At 40.0% G+C, this 18,611-nt stretch overlaps 1 protein-coding gene across 1 annotated transcript in view; it reads left to right on the top strand.

The window, feature by feature from the left end:
• The window catches only part of LOC139693225 (uncharacterized), a 40,947-nt gene extending 22,673 nt beyond the window's left edge, over positions 1 to 18,274 (top strand). The window contains exons 3-8 of the mRNA XM_071591330.1: positions 369 to 527; positions 5,720 to 5,878; positions 10,818 to 10,916; positions 11,578 to 11,694; positions 12,692 to 12,787; positions 17,912 to 18,274. Coding sequence (XP_071447431.1) covers positions 369 to 527; positions 5,720 to 5,878; positions 10,818 to 10,916; positions 11,578 to 11,694; positions 12,692 to 12,787; positions 17,912 to 17,943 — 662 coding nt within the window. The 3' untranslated portion in view covers positions 17,944 to 18,274. The remainder of the gene's footprint in view (positions 1 to 368; positions 528 to 5,719; positions 5,879 to 10,817; positions 10,917 to 11,577; positions 11,695 to 12,691; positions 12,788 to 17,911) is intronic.
• The last annotated feature ends 337 nt before the right edge of the window (positions 18,275 to 18,611 follow it).

The raw sequence follows: 18,611 nt of genomic DNA, 5'->3' as shown, positions 1-18,611 counted from the left end.
TTGTTGTCTAAATAAGGGTACTTATTGAACTGCCCCTTGTATTATTAGTGTGTAAGTATGGTGACGGTAAATTTTCTAATCCGAATGTTAAAAATTTGAATTATTTGGAAATAAATGTTGGAATTATAAATTTTTTTCTTAATCTACAGACTAGGTTTGAACTTCTTTTAATTTTTATTATGTACCTGTAACTATTAGAAGTTTGTGCAAAAAGAATTGGCAAAAAAGTGTTTGTATTTTGTGCAAATTTTTAAGTGCAAAACTGCAATTTCGTCAAAATAGACAGCGCTTGCCGTTAGTCATGTGTACCAGGGAGGAGAGGCTCTGGTGTTTAATAGGGGGTTAATATATTTCTCTCCGTTTTGCAGGCGGCAGTCTCGGCACAACCGCAAACCTGTGTGATGTTGTGAACGGCATTGTCGTCGGGAACATGCCGAGCACATCTAGAGGGACGTACAATAATAATGCCTCTTACTGTTCTTCCCCCGATGATGAAATACAACGCAAGGCCCATTGCGTGGCCTCAGGTAGGCAGATGTGACTTATGTTACACTCGTCTTGCGTGAATGAGGGTGTATTTTTAACATTTGGGGGTTATACGCAAAGTATAATGTACAGGGTGGGTTTCACTAGTAAATGGTATGGAAGCGTCCTTTCAAACTCTGTGATTTTGGGGTAAAAACTTGAAATTTCTGTATATTATGAGGGAAAACGCACAAGTACCCGACCCAGCCAAGAAAACCCAAACATTTTACCAAAAAAAAGTATATATTTTTCAGAATAATCTCCTTTCAGCTCTATATACACTTTTCCCAGTGATGTTCAATGAGTTTGATACCCTTTTTATTATAATAAGAACTGTCTTGCTCCTGAAAATAGCCATTAAATGCCAACATCACTTCTTCACGGTCGGAAAAACTTTGACCATCCGAGCAATTTTTGCAAGTTTGCAAACAGGACATAACCCGATGGAGGCTAAATCTGGTGAATATGGGGTGGATGAGGTAGCAATTCAAATTTAATTAAATGAATTTTGGCCATTGCAATAATGGATTTCTGAGCTGTTACATATTGTCTTGATTAAACAACACCTCCTTCTTAGCCAAATGGGATCGCCTTTGCTGGATTTCTTCGCTTAAAATATTGAAATAAGTTCGCAATAATACTCCCCATTGATAGTCTTTCCTTTGTCAAAGATAGTCAATGAAAATTATCCCACGCACATCGCAAAAAACCAACACAATGACTGTGCCTGCAGACAAAACGGTCTTTGCCTTCTTTGGAGACAGTTCTCCCTTTTGAATCCGTTGCTTTGATTTTTCTTTTGTCTCGGGTTTGAAGTAATGGACCCATGATAATGGACCCACAAAATAAGGACAAAATGACCTTGCCTGCAGATGAAACGGTCTTCGCCTTATTTGGAGTCAGTTCTCCCTTTTGAATCCATTGTTTTGATTGTTCTTTTGTCTCGGGTGTCAAGTAATGGACCCATGATAATGGACCCACAAAATAAGGACAAAATGACCTTGCCTGCAGATGAAACGGTCTTCGCCTTCTTTGGAGTCAGTTCTCCCTTTTGAATCCGTTGCTTTGATTTTTCTTTTGTCTCGGGTTTGAAGTAATGGACCCATGTTCCATCCATTATTATGAAACGGCACATAAACTCTGCTTTGCTGCCGTGAAACTTTGCTAAACACTCTAAATTGAAACATCTTCACGACACTGGTTTCGCTCGAGTCTGAGCAAACGCGGCACCCATCTTGAACACAGCTTTCTCATGCCCGAATTTTCAGTTAATATGCGATGGACCGTACATTTTGAAATGCCTACTATGTCTGCTAGCTCACATACTTTCAGTCGACCATCACCCAGTATCACTTTGTGGATTTTCTTCACCGTTTCTCTGAGTCGTCACACCTCATTTGGTCGACCCCAATAGCGATGTTCTCGTCTTTGACAGCTCGTACTGTGGCCTCGTTCGTAAACTCTGCTGCCCAATTGTTTATTATATTACTGTTGTATAAACTCAGAAGGAGCAGACACACTTCCAGAAGAGTAGAATAATCCATTTCAGCTTTTACTATATTGGTTTGGGGGCTTTGAGGCCTTTCAAATTAATAAAAGTATATTGTATCACATGTGAGGATGTCCAATTTTCTCTGCATTTTCATGAAATTCAATTGAAAACGTTCCCTATTGATGGCTGCCAAACAAATACTAAATAACGTGGCATCTTCATTATCTTGAACTAAATGAATATTTTGTGTCAACAAGTTATGATTAGCAGTAATTTCACTCGCAGACATTTATCATATATATTTCTATATGCATATTTTTTGTTTTACTGTAGTCTATCTTATATTTTACTATTTCAAAATAATGAGATGTAATAATAATTAATAATTTAATGAATAAATAAATAATAATACTTCCTAGACAAGGAAGTATTAGCTGGTGTGTCATGGTCACCCATGCTACCCAGTTGTATTGTATTACTGTTGTATAAACAAAGAAGGAGCAGACTCACTTCCAGAAGAGTAGAATAATCCAGTTCAGCTTTTAATATATTGGTTTGGGGGCTGAGAGGCCTTTCAAATTAATAAATCACAATTTTACATGAAAACGTTCACTATAGATGGCTGCCAAACGAATACTAAACAACGTGGCATCTTTAAACTTTAAACAAATGCTTTATAGATTGCGTACTTTCTAATAAAGTGATATTTTTCATACATCTACTGCCATCTCTAGGTCAGGCCAGGTACTTATGTGACCACCCTCGTACATCTTGTATGGTGTTGGGGTTTATCATGTAATAATCTCCTTGCTTGTCTTTCAAGTGGGGATCTTCCATGATTGTTTTATGCACTTAAGCACAGTAATTTCTGGGGTAGTGGCACATTTTGGCCGAGCACTAGTCAGGTCATCATCTGCACCCCTTTACCAAACTTTTAAAAAATTTGATATCCGAATTGAGATGACATCCCCACAGCTATAGCAATTTCTCGTATTTTTAACCGGGTTATCTACCATGAACATATAATGCACTTAAGCACAGTGATTTGTGGGGTAGTGGTACATTTTCGTAGACCACAACGGAGTTCATAATCTGTTGATCTCCGGAGTGGTCAGTGGACTCGTTTGTCCACTTGGCTACAGTTGAATATATGAATTAGCAGAGCACCCTGTGGGAGTGATCTGAAAGTTGGTGTGAAGTTGTTTCATATCTTTCCTTACAAAGTATTTAATCGCTATTTGAATCTCGATTTTATTCCATCGGAACAATTTGCTTGAAGGGAAAAACAACAGGGAGGTGTCCACAAAAGAGATCTCCTCCCAAAGCACTGATGCTTATGTATGTACTCATATTAATATAAATACTTATTGCTACATGGGAAAGTCATCGGGCCAGCTAGTGCTGACATCCGGTTTTGATTCTGTAAACCCTTCAAATTTCCCACGTATGAAGAGTTGATGGAATCGTGTGTGGACTGAACTGGAGTGTGATTATCAAAATCTAAGTTTTAGGGAGAATTATCTTAACCCTCTTAGTGTGGTGAGGATTCCAGGGGTACTAGTGAGAAGTGCGAAGGGTAATTTAAGAAAATGTATCACCTTAGGAAAAGAAAACATCATGAAGTTATTTGTTTAGATATCCATATGGAGTTTTTATATTTTAAAATATAATATTATAGTTAATAATGATGTAATACATTTACATCATCTGAAAAATAAATGTAATTATTACAGTATTATAAATTTGAAGAATATTTTTGTAGCAATAATATTTCGATTTTTAGTCACGATACTAATATTTTTTTAAAAACATTTTTCAATTAAACTACGATATTTAAATATAATAAAGAATCAAAAAGACATGTAGAAAATATTACAAATAAGTAAAGAAAAACCAGTGAATTGCAAGTTTTTTTGTCAGCCTCTGCATAGTTCGATTTTGTTGAAAAGGCTGATCTCACCTTAGTCAAATTGGGACTTTTCCCCTTTCCTTGGGACTGCGGCAATGTGCTTACAATCTAAAGGCAGAGAAAAACCAAGTTCTATCTCACATAGAACTGCTGACAATGTAATCCAATACACAGGGCGCAAATGATTAGATACGATGGACGGCAAGAGAAACCAAAATGATTACAAAGCAGTGCTCTCATTTCCATCATCTCAACAAAGTCTGAATAAGCAGCTATATATCAACACCAGGACACCATAACACAGTCAAGAGATTACAGATGAAAACAGATTAGTAGCCTTTCAGTGGCTTTTCATAGTGGCAAGACCACTCAGAAAAAAACGAGCAAACAATTAGGCTGAGCTTCCCGACATGTACAAAACTGAACGTAAAATTATGGTAAGATTAATACTTTTTGAAAAGCATTCAAAATTGCTAATAAAAAATTAAAAAATTAGTTATGGAATTCTATGGAATTCAACCTATCGATAGCACAAAAACCATAAATTATTTAAGAAAAAACCATAAGTTCTAGCGATTTAAACAATAGCCTACGCAAGAGCCGATATTTATCGGCCCGCCGCACTTTTTGCCAGGGATACAAAAGCAGATATATCGGCCCGCAGCACTAAGAGGGTTAAACATGCTTCTTACTTGATGTTCCTGTCTTCTCCGTGCATAAAATAACGCAAATCTTTCGAGAGCATTATTTTATGTAACCTTTGAACTCGACTGACTGGAAGGGAATACAGGGTTCATCCGGAAAATAAGTGTACTGAGCTCAGGAAAAAAAATTTATTACACTTTTACATATCTTAAGCTAATATTCCTCAAAATAGGACCCTTGTGAGTCGATACACTTGTTCCAGCGGCGTTCCCATTCCTGGATCGCTCCCGCGAAGGCATCATCGGGAACCTCTCGAAGACACGTCGTCACGGCCTCTTCTCTGCCCTCCACGAACATCTTGTGCCACCGAAAGATCATGTTTCTGGACATGGCTGACTCCCCGTAAGCCTGGTTAATCATACCGACAGTTTCGGTAGACGATTTCCCAAGCTTTGCCGCAAATTTGATGGAATAACGCTGCTCCAAAAACTTCGGCATCGCGTTCTGTGACGTGGGTCGAGCGTGGAGGTTCGCGTTAACAGAGCTCCTCACTACACCACAGCTCAGAGCCGACTGCCTTTTTCAGCGTCGTTTGCCAACATACCCCCCTCCAATCGCAGCCCGTCATAGCGGTGCTGGGCGCGCCCGGAGCGGCGGGCAAAAATCAGTACACTTATTTTCCGGACAAACCCTGTACATCGATTCCCCGGAACGCCTCAATTGGCACATTCTTTCATTTCCCCGTGTGTTTCTTAACAGGGTACCAGGTGTCTCGTTGGGAAACCATAACCTATTGTTTAATAAGTCCCGGGTATAGTTAAATAAATCCCAGGACTAAGAAAGGAGATATTTGTTTTGTAAAATTCATTGTTATTCATCAACATAATAACTTTCAAGATCTATACCATCATTCCAAAGCTTTTTCTAACTTTTCGATACCGTACTTGTAATAAAATGATTTGTCCTTGTCCTCAGGACAAGCTCCAGCTATAGCAATCGTGTCCTAATGAGAGAAGTAGAGCGTCAAACTGAACGGTGATTAGTATTCTTTTTATCCATGTTGTAAATGCCTCCGTGGTAATTACATTTGAATAAATGTGGTCTAAGAGAGCTGGTTTTTATTTTTCTCTTTCCTTCTCCCTTTGCAGGCCTCTGGTGTTCGGATGCCGTGACCCCTTTGGCGACATCCAACGCTTTGGTAGTTCAAGGGGTGGGCAGGGGGTGCCGCAATGCCACATTTGCTGCAGCCCCTGACTTGGATACTGCGGCATCTAGGGAGGAGTTGGCTGATAGCGGCCCTGATGAGAGTGAGTCCGAAATACGTACATATTACTACAGGGTCACACCCAAAAGTGGTAGGACTGATTTTTTTACACGAATTTCATTGACGATATACTTACATCGACTTAATAATCTTCAAAGTATGCTCTTTGAGCTACTACACACTTAGTATAATGTTGCTCCCATTCCCTGTACGCCCGCTGGAAATTTTCTTTGGGGATGCCGTTGTGATGACCCTTGTCGAAGCCTCTTGAACGGCCTTTATCGAGTCAAAACGTCGTCCCTTGAGCTGTCTTTTCATCAGGGGGAGGAAGAAGAAGTCCGGTGGTGCCAGGTCGGGAGAATAGGGTGGGTGCGGCAACGTCAACGCCGTATTTGGCCGTTGCCTGTTGGTCGACACTCGGAATTTTCGGCACCATCTTGGCGCACACCTTGCGCATGGCCAAATCCTGTGAAGTAATGCGTTGGATGTTGGATGCAGACAGACCCAACTGGTCTGCAATTTCTTCACTGGTTAAGCGTTGCTCTGTGTTCAGCAGTGTCCTCACTCTGTCCACATTCGTGTTGGTTCTTGCCGTCGACGGCCGTCCGGAGCGATGGTCGTCTTCAACAAGCTCCCTACCCTCTTTAAACAACTTGTGCCACTCAAATACTGTGGAACGGCTAAGGCAGTGTCCCCATAAGCCTGCTTGATCATATCGAGGGTCTCAGTTGTCGTCTTCCCGAGTTTCGCACAAAACTTCACGGAATAACGTTGCTCTAAATTCAGATTCATTTTGTTTTTCGACGCGGACATAAAACTTGCTTCACTAAAAACGGTGTCCTCACTACACGACAGCCCGCAGGCGACTGAGGTTGGTGTCGGTCTGTTGCTAGGAGCCCCCTCCACCTTACTCTGCCAGGCAGACCCCCCTCCACCGCTCCGTTCGGGCCAGAGAAAATCTGTCCTACCACTTTTGGGTGCGACCCTGTATATATATATTCGTATGAATGCATTCAAATTTGAAATCCTGTCATATTGCGCGGATAAATATACACTCAGATGGAAATAGATGTAAGGGAAAAGGGATAGGAGTATATGTAGAAGTCCAGACCACTTGGCCATCTCTCGGCAAATGAATCGGGGCAATTGGCTTGCATTAAGTAAAGCTGTTTATATATGTTAAGAAAGCTAAGCTTTCTCATTTCAAATGAGTAATGTTTAACACTTAGCCATGCCCTATTCTTTCGTTGTCATTTGAATTATGGTGTTGAGTTATGGGGTCATTCCCCTGAACATGAAAAACCAATTTTGCTCCTACAAAAGAGAGCTATTTGGTATCTCTAGCTAATAATGTACCACCACGTGAATCCTGCAAACCTTTTTTTTTGATTTGGTATTGAATCATGACTGTATTTAGTTTATATATATATATATATATATATATATATATATGTATGTATATATATATATATATATATATATATATATATATATATATGTATGTATGTATATATATATATATATATATATGTATGTATATATATATATATGTATGTATGTGTATATATATATATATACATATATATATATATATATATATATATATATATATATATATATATATATATATATATATATATATACATATAAAGGTGAAGGGAATCTAAATATTACTACATATTGTAGATTGTCCTCAACTTACAATGCATTTCAGAATATGAACGTAGGACTGCATAACTATCTGCCTTAATCAGTTGAAATCAGACGTTATCTTCCAGAGTTTCAAGAATAAGGTATATAGTTACAGAGTGAAACGAACAGAAATCGCGAGGGTAGATTCCATTAAATACTTGAGGTGTAACAATTACTTCTCACGATCTGTCCTCGGGAAAGCACATAGCACGAGAAATATGCGGTCGTGCTGATAAATAATTGGGATTTGTAAAAAGAGTCCTGGGTAAATGCAACGAAAAAGAGAAAGGAACAATGTTTTCTTGCCCTGAGTCAGGCCCCACCTAGAGTATCGTATGCTGCCAGTATATATGGGATCCTCATAGAGATGAATTTGATTTTGGAATTAGATCTAGTTCAGTGGAGTAAGGGGTTAGATTTGCCTCAAACCTTTTTATGACCAACGCGGTAGTGTAACTACTTTTGCTAGAATATTTATGCTGGGATTCCCTTTACCCAGCGGAGTTTACAATATAGATTAAACTTATTAAAAACATTTAAAGATGGGATAGCACAAAAACCATGAATAAATAAAGAAAAAACCATAAGTTACAACGATTTAAACAATAGCCTACGCAAGAGCCGATATATCGGCCCGCCACACTTTTCGCCAGGGACACGAAAGCCGATATATTGGCCCTTCGCACTAAGAGGGTTAAGGATTATTTTTTTGATTTCACAAAAGCTTTTGACTTCGTCAATCATCTGTTACTCCTATATAAACTAAAATGATGTGGTATAAGTGGCACACCCTACAAATGGATTGAATCTTATCTAAGTGAACGGCATTAGTATGTTGAGCTTTCAAGAAATGGCTCCAAATTTGTTTCCCCTGGTAGAGAAGTAACACTGGGTGTTCCCCAGGGTTCCGTACTTGGTCCTATTTTATTTTTAATCTATATCAATGATCTCCCAGATAAGCTGAAGTTCATTAAGGGGATAGACCCAATACTGTATGCTGATGATACAAATATCATTGTGTCAGCCTCCCCAGTAGACAGTTTGACAGAAAGAGCAGCCGAAGTAGCTCAGATTTTGAATGCATGGTGTCTTCATAACTTTCTAAAACCCAATTTAAATAAGTCCAGCCTGATTTATTTTCCCTAATAAAAAGAAAGTTTCATCTGCAATCTCAGTAGATGTGGAAGGTGTGAGCATTTCCCAAAATTCCAGTACCCAATGCCCAATGGGAGTAATCCTGCATAGAAACCTGTCTTAGGAGGAACACATTTTCAAATTACGTAGCAAGTTAAGCTCTCTATGCTTCCTTATTAGAAATATTAGATATTCTGTAAATTTAGAGGTCCTTCTATCCATTTACTATGGTGAATTTTTTTCCCGTGTTACTTTCAGTATCCTCTTCTGGGGTTCCTCTCCCCATGTGGGCATAATCTTCAAAATCCAAAAGAGTATTATAAGCAATTATATACGTGTTATAAGCAATGCTCCTTGCCATGCACCATGTAAACCTCTCTTCAAAAGACAAAAGACTTGGTTTATTATCAGTACCTTGCATATATATATATATATATATATTTTTACTCTTGTGATCCGTTCAATTCCGCCTTCCCCACCTCTATTGTGTTCGTCCTTTATATGTGTTCCTATCCCTTTTCCTTATATCTGTTTCTGTATATATATGAGTATATATATATATATATATATATATATATATATATATATATATATACACATTCAAACACGAAATCCCGCCAAACGGCGAATAAATACTCATATATACAGAAACAGATAAAAGGAAAAGGGATAGGAACACATATAAAGGACGAACACAACAGAGGTGGGGAAGGCGGAATCGAACGGATCACAAGAGTAAAAATATTTCCTTGACCGGGACTCGAACCTCGGATCTTTCCACTTGCCGGGCGGATGCTCTTAACCACTTGAGCTATCGAGGAAACGTAATTTACCCTGAGATCCGTGGGTCTAATATGTCGCCAAGCGCCCCGATTCTTTAGCCAAGAGATGGCGTCAGGGGACTGTTTCACCCACCAAAGGAGAAATAGACAATACACAAGAGGAAAGGACAGTGGTTTAGAATTCATACAACATCATACAGGAAAGGAACAGTGCGTTTCGTGGCACGCATAGCCAGAAGAAAGAGATGAGCCACATTGGCCAAATACACATTCAAATACGAAATCCCGCCAAACGGCGAATAAATACTCATATATACAGAAACAGATATAAGGAAAAGGCATAGGAACACATTATATATACATGTAGTTCAATACACAGTAACACACAATATAGAAACACAAAAAAAAACAGAACACTCACACGTTATTTCTTGATATTTTGACAGAATTCTACTCCCTCTTCATCTGAAGATATAGAAGTAATGCTTCTATATCTTCAGAGGAAGACGGATTGTTTCCGTCGAAATATCAAGAAAATACGTGTGAGTGTTCTTCTTTTTTTTGTGTATCTATATTGTGTGTTACTGTGTATTGTACTATTCGGCACTTCCGTGTTACGTCTACGAAAGCATATACATACATATAGATATATATTATATACATATGTACTATATTTGTGTATGTATGAATATGCAACAAATCTCCGGACAAATAAATGTATTATTATTATTATTATCATTATCATTCGGACAGTTTTTAAACCTTTGCTAAGAACAAGGGACCACACAGGTTCTATGCTGTCAATGTCAACACGGGTGTTTGAAGATCATCCTTGCCTTGTATTAACCCTCTTGGTGTCTTGTCGACCATCTTAAAAATGCTTAATCTACTTGAAAAAAGATGTTTTCGTCTTCAGAGAATTATCACGGTATAAACAGCTGTCAGTACATTTGTCAGTAATTTCTTATGGTAACTTTTACCACCGTAGGTCACCATAAAAACTTGATATGTTGATTCGCTGCTCCGTGATTGGTCAATTTCCACTTTTAGACGCAAACAGTATTGAAAAGGAAGATAGGACAACAGAAACTAAAACATAACTGGCACATACCATACGCAAAGCTCAACCGCTAAGCACAGACGGCTTTCATTGGGTCTCTGGCACCTAGCGCCACTTGTGGGTAGGGTTATAGTCCACGCAATCGCCGCAAGATTGCGCCAGTTCACTTATTTATTGTAGAGACCATGTAAATCGAGGGAGAAGGATTTTATGTAGGAACGGGTGTATACCTATGTAACTCTGATGTAATCAAGTGTGTAATGACTTATAGTAATTGTGTGTGTGTACTAATTGCTTTCGTTGTTTGTCGACAGGCTTGTCAGCTCTCTCTCCCGAGGTGATAATCAGTGAATTGAAGGTGGAACCCCGTGAGGACGAGGAGGACGACCTATCGGACGACAGGATGAGAGAAAGTAAGGGCATTTTAAGGCTTTTAATGGGGAAAACAGGTTGTGAATGGAGGAAGGAAGGAATGATACACATTAGACCAAAGATCACCCATCGGGAATTTGCTCATATGACGTGTGTTCAGATAATAATGGGAATTTTTGAATATTGCCGGTTTGGAGAGTTTGATTGTCAAAATTTTTGTTTGTTACGTTGGTATACATGTCCCTGAAGTAAAGCCCCTTCAGCTGTTTTCATTGTTTACTTGGTCTGTGGCTGCCGCTATGGTTAGAGGTGTTTCTATGAGTTTGGCAATTTGTTTGTTTAAAAGAATGAATGAAAATAAGCAAAGGGTATGTATTTTTTTCAGTAAAAATCATCCCATGAATCATTACCCATTAGCATTCATTAGCAGCTGTTAAATTTTCACATTCTCCTCTGAATACATTAACAAAAATATAAATATTTTTTAACTTTCTGTGCAATGCATATGAGTCATTAAATATTAACACAGTTTTGTTGTATTCAGACAAATTATAGCTAATATCTTCTGTTTCCTGGACAGGTTCAACTTAACTTTGTTACTCAGTCTAAATTCAATTCTGTTTTTGTGTTGAATGATGTAGATGTAACTTTCCCAATCCAACAAACTTTTATTCAGGCTTTCTTTGTTTCCTCTGTCAATAGCTACCCTCTCTGCCCTGTCGCCTGAGGTCATAATCCGCGAGCTGCGGGTTGGCCAGCCTTCCGGCGGCAACTTTAGGCGGGAACCAAGAATTGAAGATGTCTCTGGTCACCAACTTCGTGAGTATGAGTCAATGATGTTCCTGCAAAACCCTTCTGTACATTAGGTTTTGTAGTTGTCGTTTGTTTGCCTTTCTTTCCTTCTCCAGACACAGCCACATGAAATCATAAGACTCAAATCAGTCTCCTTAACCACCAAGTTTCTGAGAGATACAAAACCATTGACTCAAGTTTCTTAGCCGTGGTAAACCAATGACCCAAGTTTCTGAGCCATGCAAAACCAATGACCTAAGTTTCTGAGCCATAAAAAATGTATGACCCAAGTTTCTGAGCTATACAAAATCAATCACCCAAGTTTCTGAGACATACAAAACCAATGACCCAAGTTTCTAAGCCATGCAAAACCAGTGATCCAAGTTTTTGAGCCATGTAAAACCATTGGCCCCAGTTTCTGAGCTGTACAAAACCAATGGCTCAAGTTTCTAAGCCTTACAAAACCTATGACCCAAGTTTCTGAGCCATAAAAAATGTATGACCCAAGTTTCTGAGCCATAAAATATGTATGACCCATGATTCTGAGCTACAAAAAACAAATGACCCAAGTTTCTGAGCCTTACAAAACCAATGACCCAAGTTTCTGAGTCACACAAAACCAGTGGCCCAAGTTTCTGAGCCATAAAAAAATGTATTACCCAAGTTTCTGAGCCTTACAAAACCAATGACCCAAGTTTCTGAGTCACACGAAACCAATGGCCCAAGTTTCTGAGTCATAAAAAATGTATTACCCAAGTTTCTGAGCCTTGCAAAACCATTGGCCCAAGTTCCCGAGCCTTGCAAAACCAATGCCTCAATAGTCTTTTTTATTATGATCAACTTAGTCTACATTCCTGTCATCAGTTCCCTCTTCCTCCTTGTGTGGCAGTATCTTTGCCTGATGCAGTAAACGCAATCCACAGTGAACTGCCTGTAAATAATTTATGTCGTCTTCAAACAAAGAACTCTAATGGGGTTATTAGTCGCAGATAATTAATTGCGTCTCTCTCCCTCCCGTTGGCAGGTGGCGAGTGGATTGCGTCTTCGGCCGTGACTGTCAATGCAATAACGTCAGAGAGTCGATCTGGAGACGGCCAAAGTGCTGCCATCTGCCGTGGATGTGAGTCTTCTATTCCTACTCTTCCTTCCCTAGTTCTAGAATTGATTGATATTCGTGAATTTACACTAATCGGTCGACCATATGCAACGCATAGATTTCAAACGTACGCAGGGGTCGTCCAAGCACTGATATGCTCACGAAAACGTTGAAATAACTCGAAAATTGAGCTTTTTCAGGGCTATTTATTGATGTGAATTGAATTCTCATGGTTAGTAATGAGTTCTAATGAGAAACAATTGATTTGGTAGCGTATCGGGTGGTACAACAGTGTTTTTAAAGCTACCTTTGAATTAGTGCCAACGACATTAGATTTTGATATAAAAAATTGAAAACATTCAAGAAAGCCCAGGTATTGCAAACTTATGTAATTCACGGAGAATTATACTGTGAGCATTCCATAAGTAACGCAATTGAATTTCCCGTGTCGCTCCTATTGGTCGGAGTGGAATGAAATCACTTTGAGTAGGTAGGGAGGACATTAAGCTGTGCTGTTAAGTCGGTCTCAGTGCTCTCCAAGCTGTGGAAAGCATCAGAACGTCAGTTAATGTAAACCTCTGCATGGCTACCGCATCACAAAAGACCAACTGAGCAGAAATTACAAGGGAACTTGATCTGGTTAATTGTATCCATAGTAACTTTGTGGAATTGCTTCATATCAAAATGAAATACACTATGTTATCCGACAGAAGAGCTTTATTGTACGACCCGCTGATGATGTCGATCTTCGACGAAACCCGGGTCGTACAATAAAGCTCTTCTGTGGGATAACATAGTGTATTTCATTTTGATACAAGGGAACTGTTGTAATATATTGAAAATGAACCTGATTATTTGGACGTCTTCATTGGTGATGAAACCTGGGTTTTAATGAATGACCCCAGAAACAAAGCACCACATCTCTTTGAGTGGCACACCAACCAGTTTCCCAAAGCCCAAAAAAAGACAAGAATGTGGAAATCAAAAGTGAAAACAATGCTCATTGCCTTTGTCGACAGTAAAGGAGTCATCCATAAGGGTTTTTTTCCTCAAGGGCATATAGTTAATGCTACCTACTATGTGGATGGGCTGGAAAGACCCCAAAAAAAGGGTCATCAGGACAAGAAAAGACATCTCCACTACCTGGCAAGTCCATCACTACAACCGGGCGACCCCATCACTACAACAGGGCAACTCCATCACTATAACAGGGCAACTCCATCGCTACAACAGGACAACTCCATCACTACTACAGGGCAACTCCATCTCTACAAAAGGGCAACTCCATCACCACAACCCGCCTTGCCACAACATGCTATGAATACTAAGGTTTGTGCTGAGCTGAAAAAATCTATGGGGGAGATTAGCGAAATGATTGGTGAGGCTTGCTTGTGGGATTCTGATCTGTTTCAAGGTGATTTAAAGACCTTTAAGGAAGGCCGGGAAGAGTTTCACGACAAACAACGCTTTGGGCGGCCGTCAACCAGCAAAAGCAACAATATGTGGCTCCCGTTTGACGATTGTAGGACTCTGACCGTCGATTGAGTATCAAGCTGGTTTCCAATGAACTGAACTGGTCATCTTACTGTTGTGTTTCGCATTTTTACTGAAGTTTTAAAGTTGAGGGAAGTGTGCACCAAGGTCGTGCCTGAGGTTTTAGCCACAAGGCGCTACGAGGTGTTGTAAGACAACCAAAAGAGCAACCAAACATAAATTTCATCAAGTGAACTTTTGCAGGATATTGAAAATGAACCTGATGATTTGGACGACGTCATCCCTGGTTATGAAGCCTGAGTATTTTTGAATCTGACCCAGAAACAAGACTCCAAACCTTATTAGTAAGGCTGCTGGCCCCAGGCACCCTCGACCGATTCTTTTTCCCGACTGTCCTCCCGCCCGCACTCGCGCATTAATATGCCCGGCCGGCCAAGATGGCCGGCGGTCACATTAAAACGTGGGCACGGCCCGAGAGGGCTCGTTGGCAAGATTGTTGCCCAAAGGGACCCAGGACCAGGTCACGGTTTGTGACTGAATTTCTTTAATGACCGAAAAGTGCATTTGAAATAAACAGGGTCTTGTGTGAAACATGATCCCATTACCCTTCTTTAGGGTGTACAAGACTGATTGATTATCAAGGATTACATTGATAATTACATTTGATAAATTTAAGTCATTTAATGAAAGAATAGTCCATACAGTGCAGCGAATAACTCGATTTCGTTGATATGCCACTCACTTGGTATGGGAAAGGATCTGGAGAGGTTCCACAATGGGATTACCACACCGCCTTGCGTTAATGTGGCATCGGTATATACATCTATTATTTCACTAGGTTGCGGTAGGAACACTTCCTTGGAGAAGATGTCGGTTTTCGCTAGTTCTCGCCATGCGAAATCTTCTTGCCGGTACACTTGCGACACTAAGCATGAAGGAATGCGCAGGACCCAAGATATCCATGCCAAATAACCGGCCACTTAAGGAATGTCTACCTGTTGAACGCGCGCCAAGATTGGAATAAGGATGTATTAATCAAGACGCCCAAATATTGAAGTTCCTTGGTAGCGATTAATTTGGATTTGCGAATGTTAACGGTGATGCCAAGCGTTTCCTGGAGGTACCGGACAATTTCGTAACTACAGATCCATTGTTGGCTGTGAAGTAGCCAGTCGTCCAGATAAGCGATAGTTTGCACTGGAAATTCCTCACTAATAAGCTTAAGCAATTGATGCTCTGACCAGTCCCCCCTAAGCCCAAATAAGGCAAGAATGAGCAAATCAAAAGGGAAAACAATGCTCATTGCCTTTGTCGACAGTTAAGGAGTGCTCCATAAGGAGTTTGTTCCTCTAGGACAGACAGTTAACGTTGCCTACTACGTGGATGTGCCAGAAAGACTCCAAAAAAGGGTCTTCTGGGAAAGAGGAAAGACATCTCCGTTACCTGGCAACTCCATCACAACAATGTGCCTTGCCACAATGTGCTATGAATCTGCCAGTTCCTGGCCAAACACCTGGTGCTAATGCTGCCCCAACCCCCTTATGGTCCTGATGTCGCCCAAGCAGACTTCTTTTTGTTCCAACGGATTAAGCCTGCCCTGAAAGGAACCCGTTTTTGGTCCAGAGAAGAGATCCCATCAGCTCTGTGACTAGAAGACCTTTTGCGAGAGATCCCCGAAAATGCCTTCCTGGGCACGTACTGATTAACGGTAGAGTAGCTGGAAAAAATGTGTATAGTCCCAAGGAGAGTACTTTGAAGAATTTCAAGTGTTTTATGCTAATCTGTGGACAGTTCTTTGAAGTTTTTTAAGTGTTTTTGCAAATCCGTGGACAGTACTTTGAAGAATTTTAAGTGTTTTGTGCAAGTCTGTGGAGAGTACTTTGAAGAATTTTAAGTGTTTGTTCAAATCTGTGGACAGTACTTTGAAGAATTTTAAGTGTTTGTTCAAATCTGTGGACAGTACTTTGAAGAATTTTAAGTGTTTAATGCAAATCTGTGGACAGTACTTTGAAGAATTTTAAGAGTTTGTGCAAGCCTGTTCAATAAATTACTTAAATTTAAAAAAACCTGCAATACTTTTGGAATGCACCCTCGTTTGGCCATTACCACGGCTCTGTGAAAATGTTACAACTGACTGTGACGAGTGTGAGCTTAGCAGCATTCCGGGTGCAAGGCGTACAAGGCATGGAAAACCTGTTGGTAGCCGTGTGGGTAGATGCACAAGGATGCTACTTCAAAGACTTTTGAGTGAATGTATCAATTGTGGCAGTAAATTAAATTTAATCAGTTCAGTCCCACCACTTTTGGGACAGACCTTGTGTTATAACTGCAGTTTGGATGTAAGCTGTGCACTCTCTGAAAAGGCAGGACCAGTGCTCCTTCGATAGCCGGTCCTGTAACAAAGGGAGTGAGATTAATCAAAGGGGGAGACTCCACACTGAAGTGTCTGTCCTGTGGCACTTTCGGCACTATGGTCTCCCTACACAAACACCAATCCCACCTCCTGCCACGCACTTCTGCCTTGCAGAATGCTGTCCCATTTAGTTCCTGCAGTTTAATATCGTCTACCAGAGCCTTGAATTGTGTAATACTTATTTTTAATATACAGGGTTCGTCCGGAAAATAAGTATACTGAGCTCAGGAAAAAAAATTTATTACACTTTTACATATCTTAAGCTAATATTCCTCAAAATAGGACCCTTGTGAGTCGATACACTTGTTCCAGCGGCGTTCCCATTCCTGGAACGCTCCCGCGAAGGCATCATCGGGAATCTCTCGAAGACTCGTCGTCGACCTCTTCTCTGCCCTCCACGAACATCTTGTGCCACCGAAAGATCATGTTTATGGACATGGCTGACTCCCCGTAAGCCTGGTTAATCATACCGACAGTTTCGGTAGACGATTTCCCAAGCTTTATCGCAAATTTGATGGAATAACGCTGCTCCAAAAACCTCGGCATCGCGTTCTGTGACGTGGGTCGAGCGTGGAGGTTCGCGTTAACAGAGCTCCTCACTACACCACAGCTCAGAGCCGAGTGCCTTTTTCAGCGTCGCTTGCCAACATACCCCCCTCCAATCGCAGCCCATCAGAGCGGTGCTGGGTGCGCCGGGAGCGGCGGGAAAAAATCAGTACACTTATTTTCCGGACGAACCCTGTATATATGTCCGTCTTGGTGTCTTGTCCACCATCTTTTTAAAAAGCTTAATCCACTTTAAAAATGGATGTGTACTTCTTCAGAGAATTGTCACCATTTAAAAAGCTGTCGGTACATTTCTCAGTAATTTCTCATTGAAAAACAAGAAAGGACGACTGAAACTATAGCATAACCGGCACATACCATATGCACAGCTCGATGATCGCCCAAAGCACACAGATGGCTCATTATTTTGGTTGCTCAGGCAATTTGCGCCGTTAAGTTGGCGGGGATACAGTCCGCGTCATGGCCAAAATATTGCCCCTATTCACTTATTTACTGTAAAGCCTACGTATAAATTTCAACATTTTCATTTAACTTCATGTACCATAATTGCTACTGTAAATCCAAATATACCGTGCCTGTCTTATAAACTTATGCTCTTTACAGCAGACTTTAATTTGTAAACGTGGTAAGCACTCGGAAATAGTTTTGACAATACCCTCCTTCCCATTTTTCAGGTCCAAGAGAAGATTTCATGTTGACGGCATGATTCTTTGTGCCGTGGTACGTCTGTTTGGTGGTCTCCTAGGTCGGACAGACGGCAGTTTTTGGATTGACGTTCCAAGAGCGCATGAAGCGAAACTCGCATTGATTCGGACAATTTGGACGCTTCTTGTTGTGTTCTGTGCATCTCTGTGAGTTTTGTGGGAGGACAAGGAGGATTGACTGTGCGTATGTGTGCTTGCGTGTGTGTTTGTGTGAGTATGTTATAATTTATTAATGCACTTCTAAGTTAGTTTTAAAAAATGCGCAACTAACTCTTGTTCAGGTAATGTCCTGTCAAGTTCTGTCTTGTCGTTCAAATATAAAAGTCTTAGAAAGAGTTAATCTCAGTCATTTCTGACCCTTCTGTCGTTTATTTTTTTTTTAACTTTTTAAACTTCTATTCTGAAGTAAGATGGCCTTTAATTGTTATTTTTTGGAGAGTTTAACGTTTAAAAGTGTATCTGTTAGTCTTAATTGAATTCAGTGTCCATTGTGTCATTAATATTATATTTAAATTAGTCATACCAATTAGTCTACTTGTGCCTATTGTATATTTTGAAACAATAGTAGCTAGTTGACTATTTTATCCAGTGATAACAGGAGATAGAAAATTATTAATACAAACATTACTCGTGAAGGAATTAAACTTATAATCTCTAGACATATGAATCG

Source organism: Hetaerina americana, unplaced genomic scaffold (assembly GCF_022747635.1).
Source record: "Hetaerina americana unplaced genomic scaffold, ioHetAmer1.1.p SCAF_45, whole genome shotgun sequence".
Lineage (NCBI taxonomy): Eukaryota > Metazoa > Arthropoda > Insecta > Odonata > Calopterygidae > Hetaerina > Hetaerina americana.
This window is presented reverse-complemented; position numbering and strand designations above follow the sequence as displayed.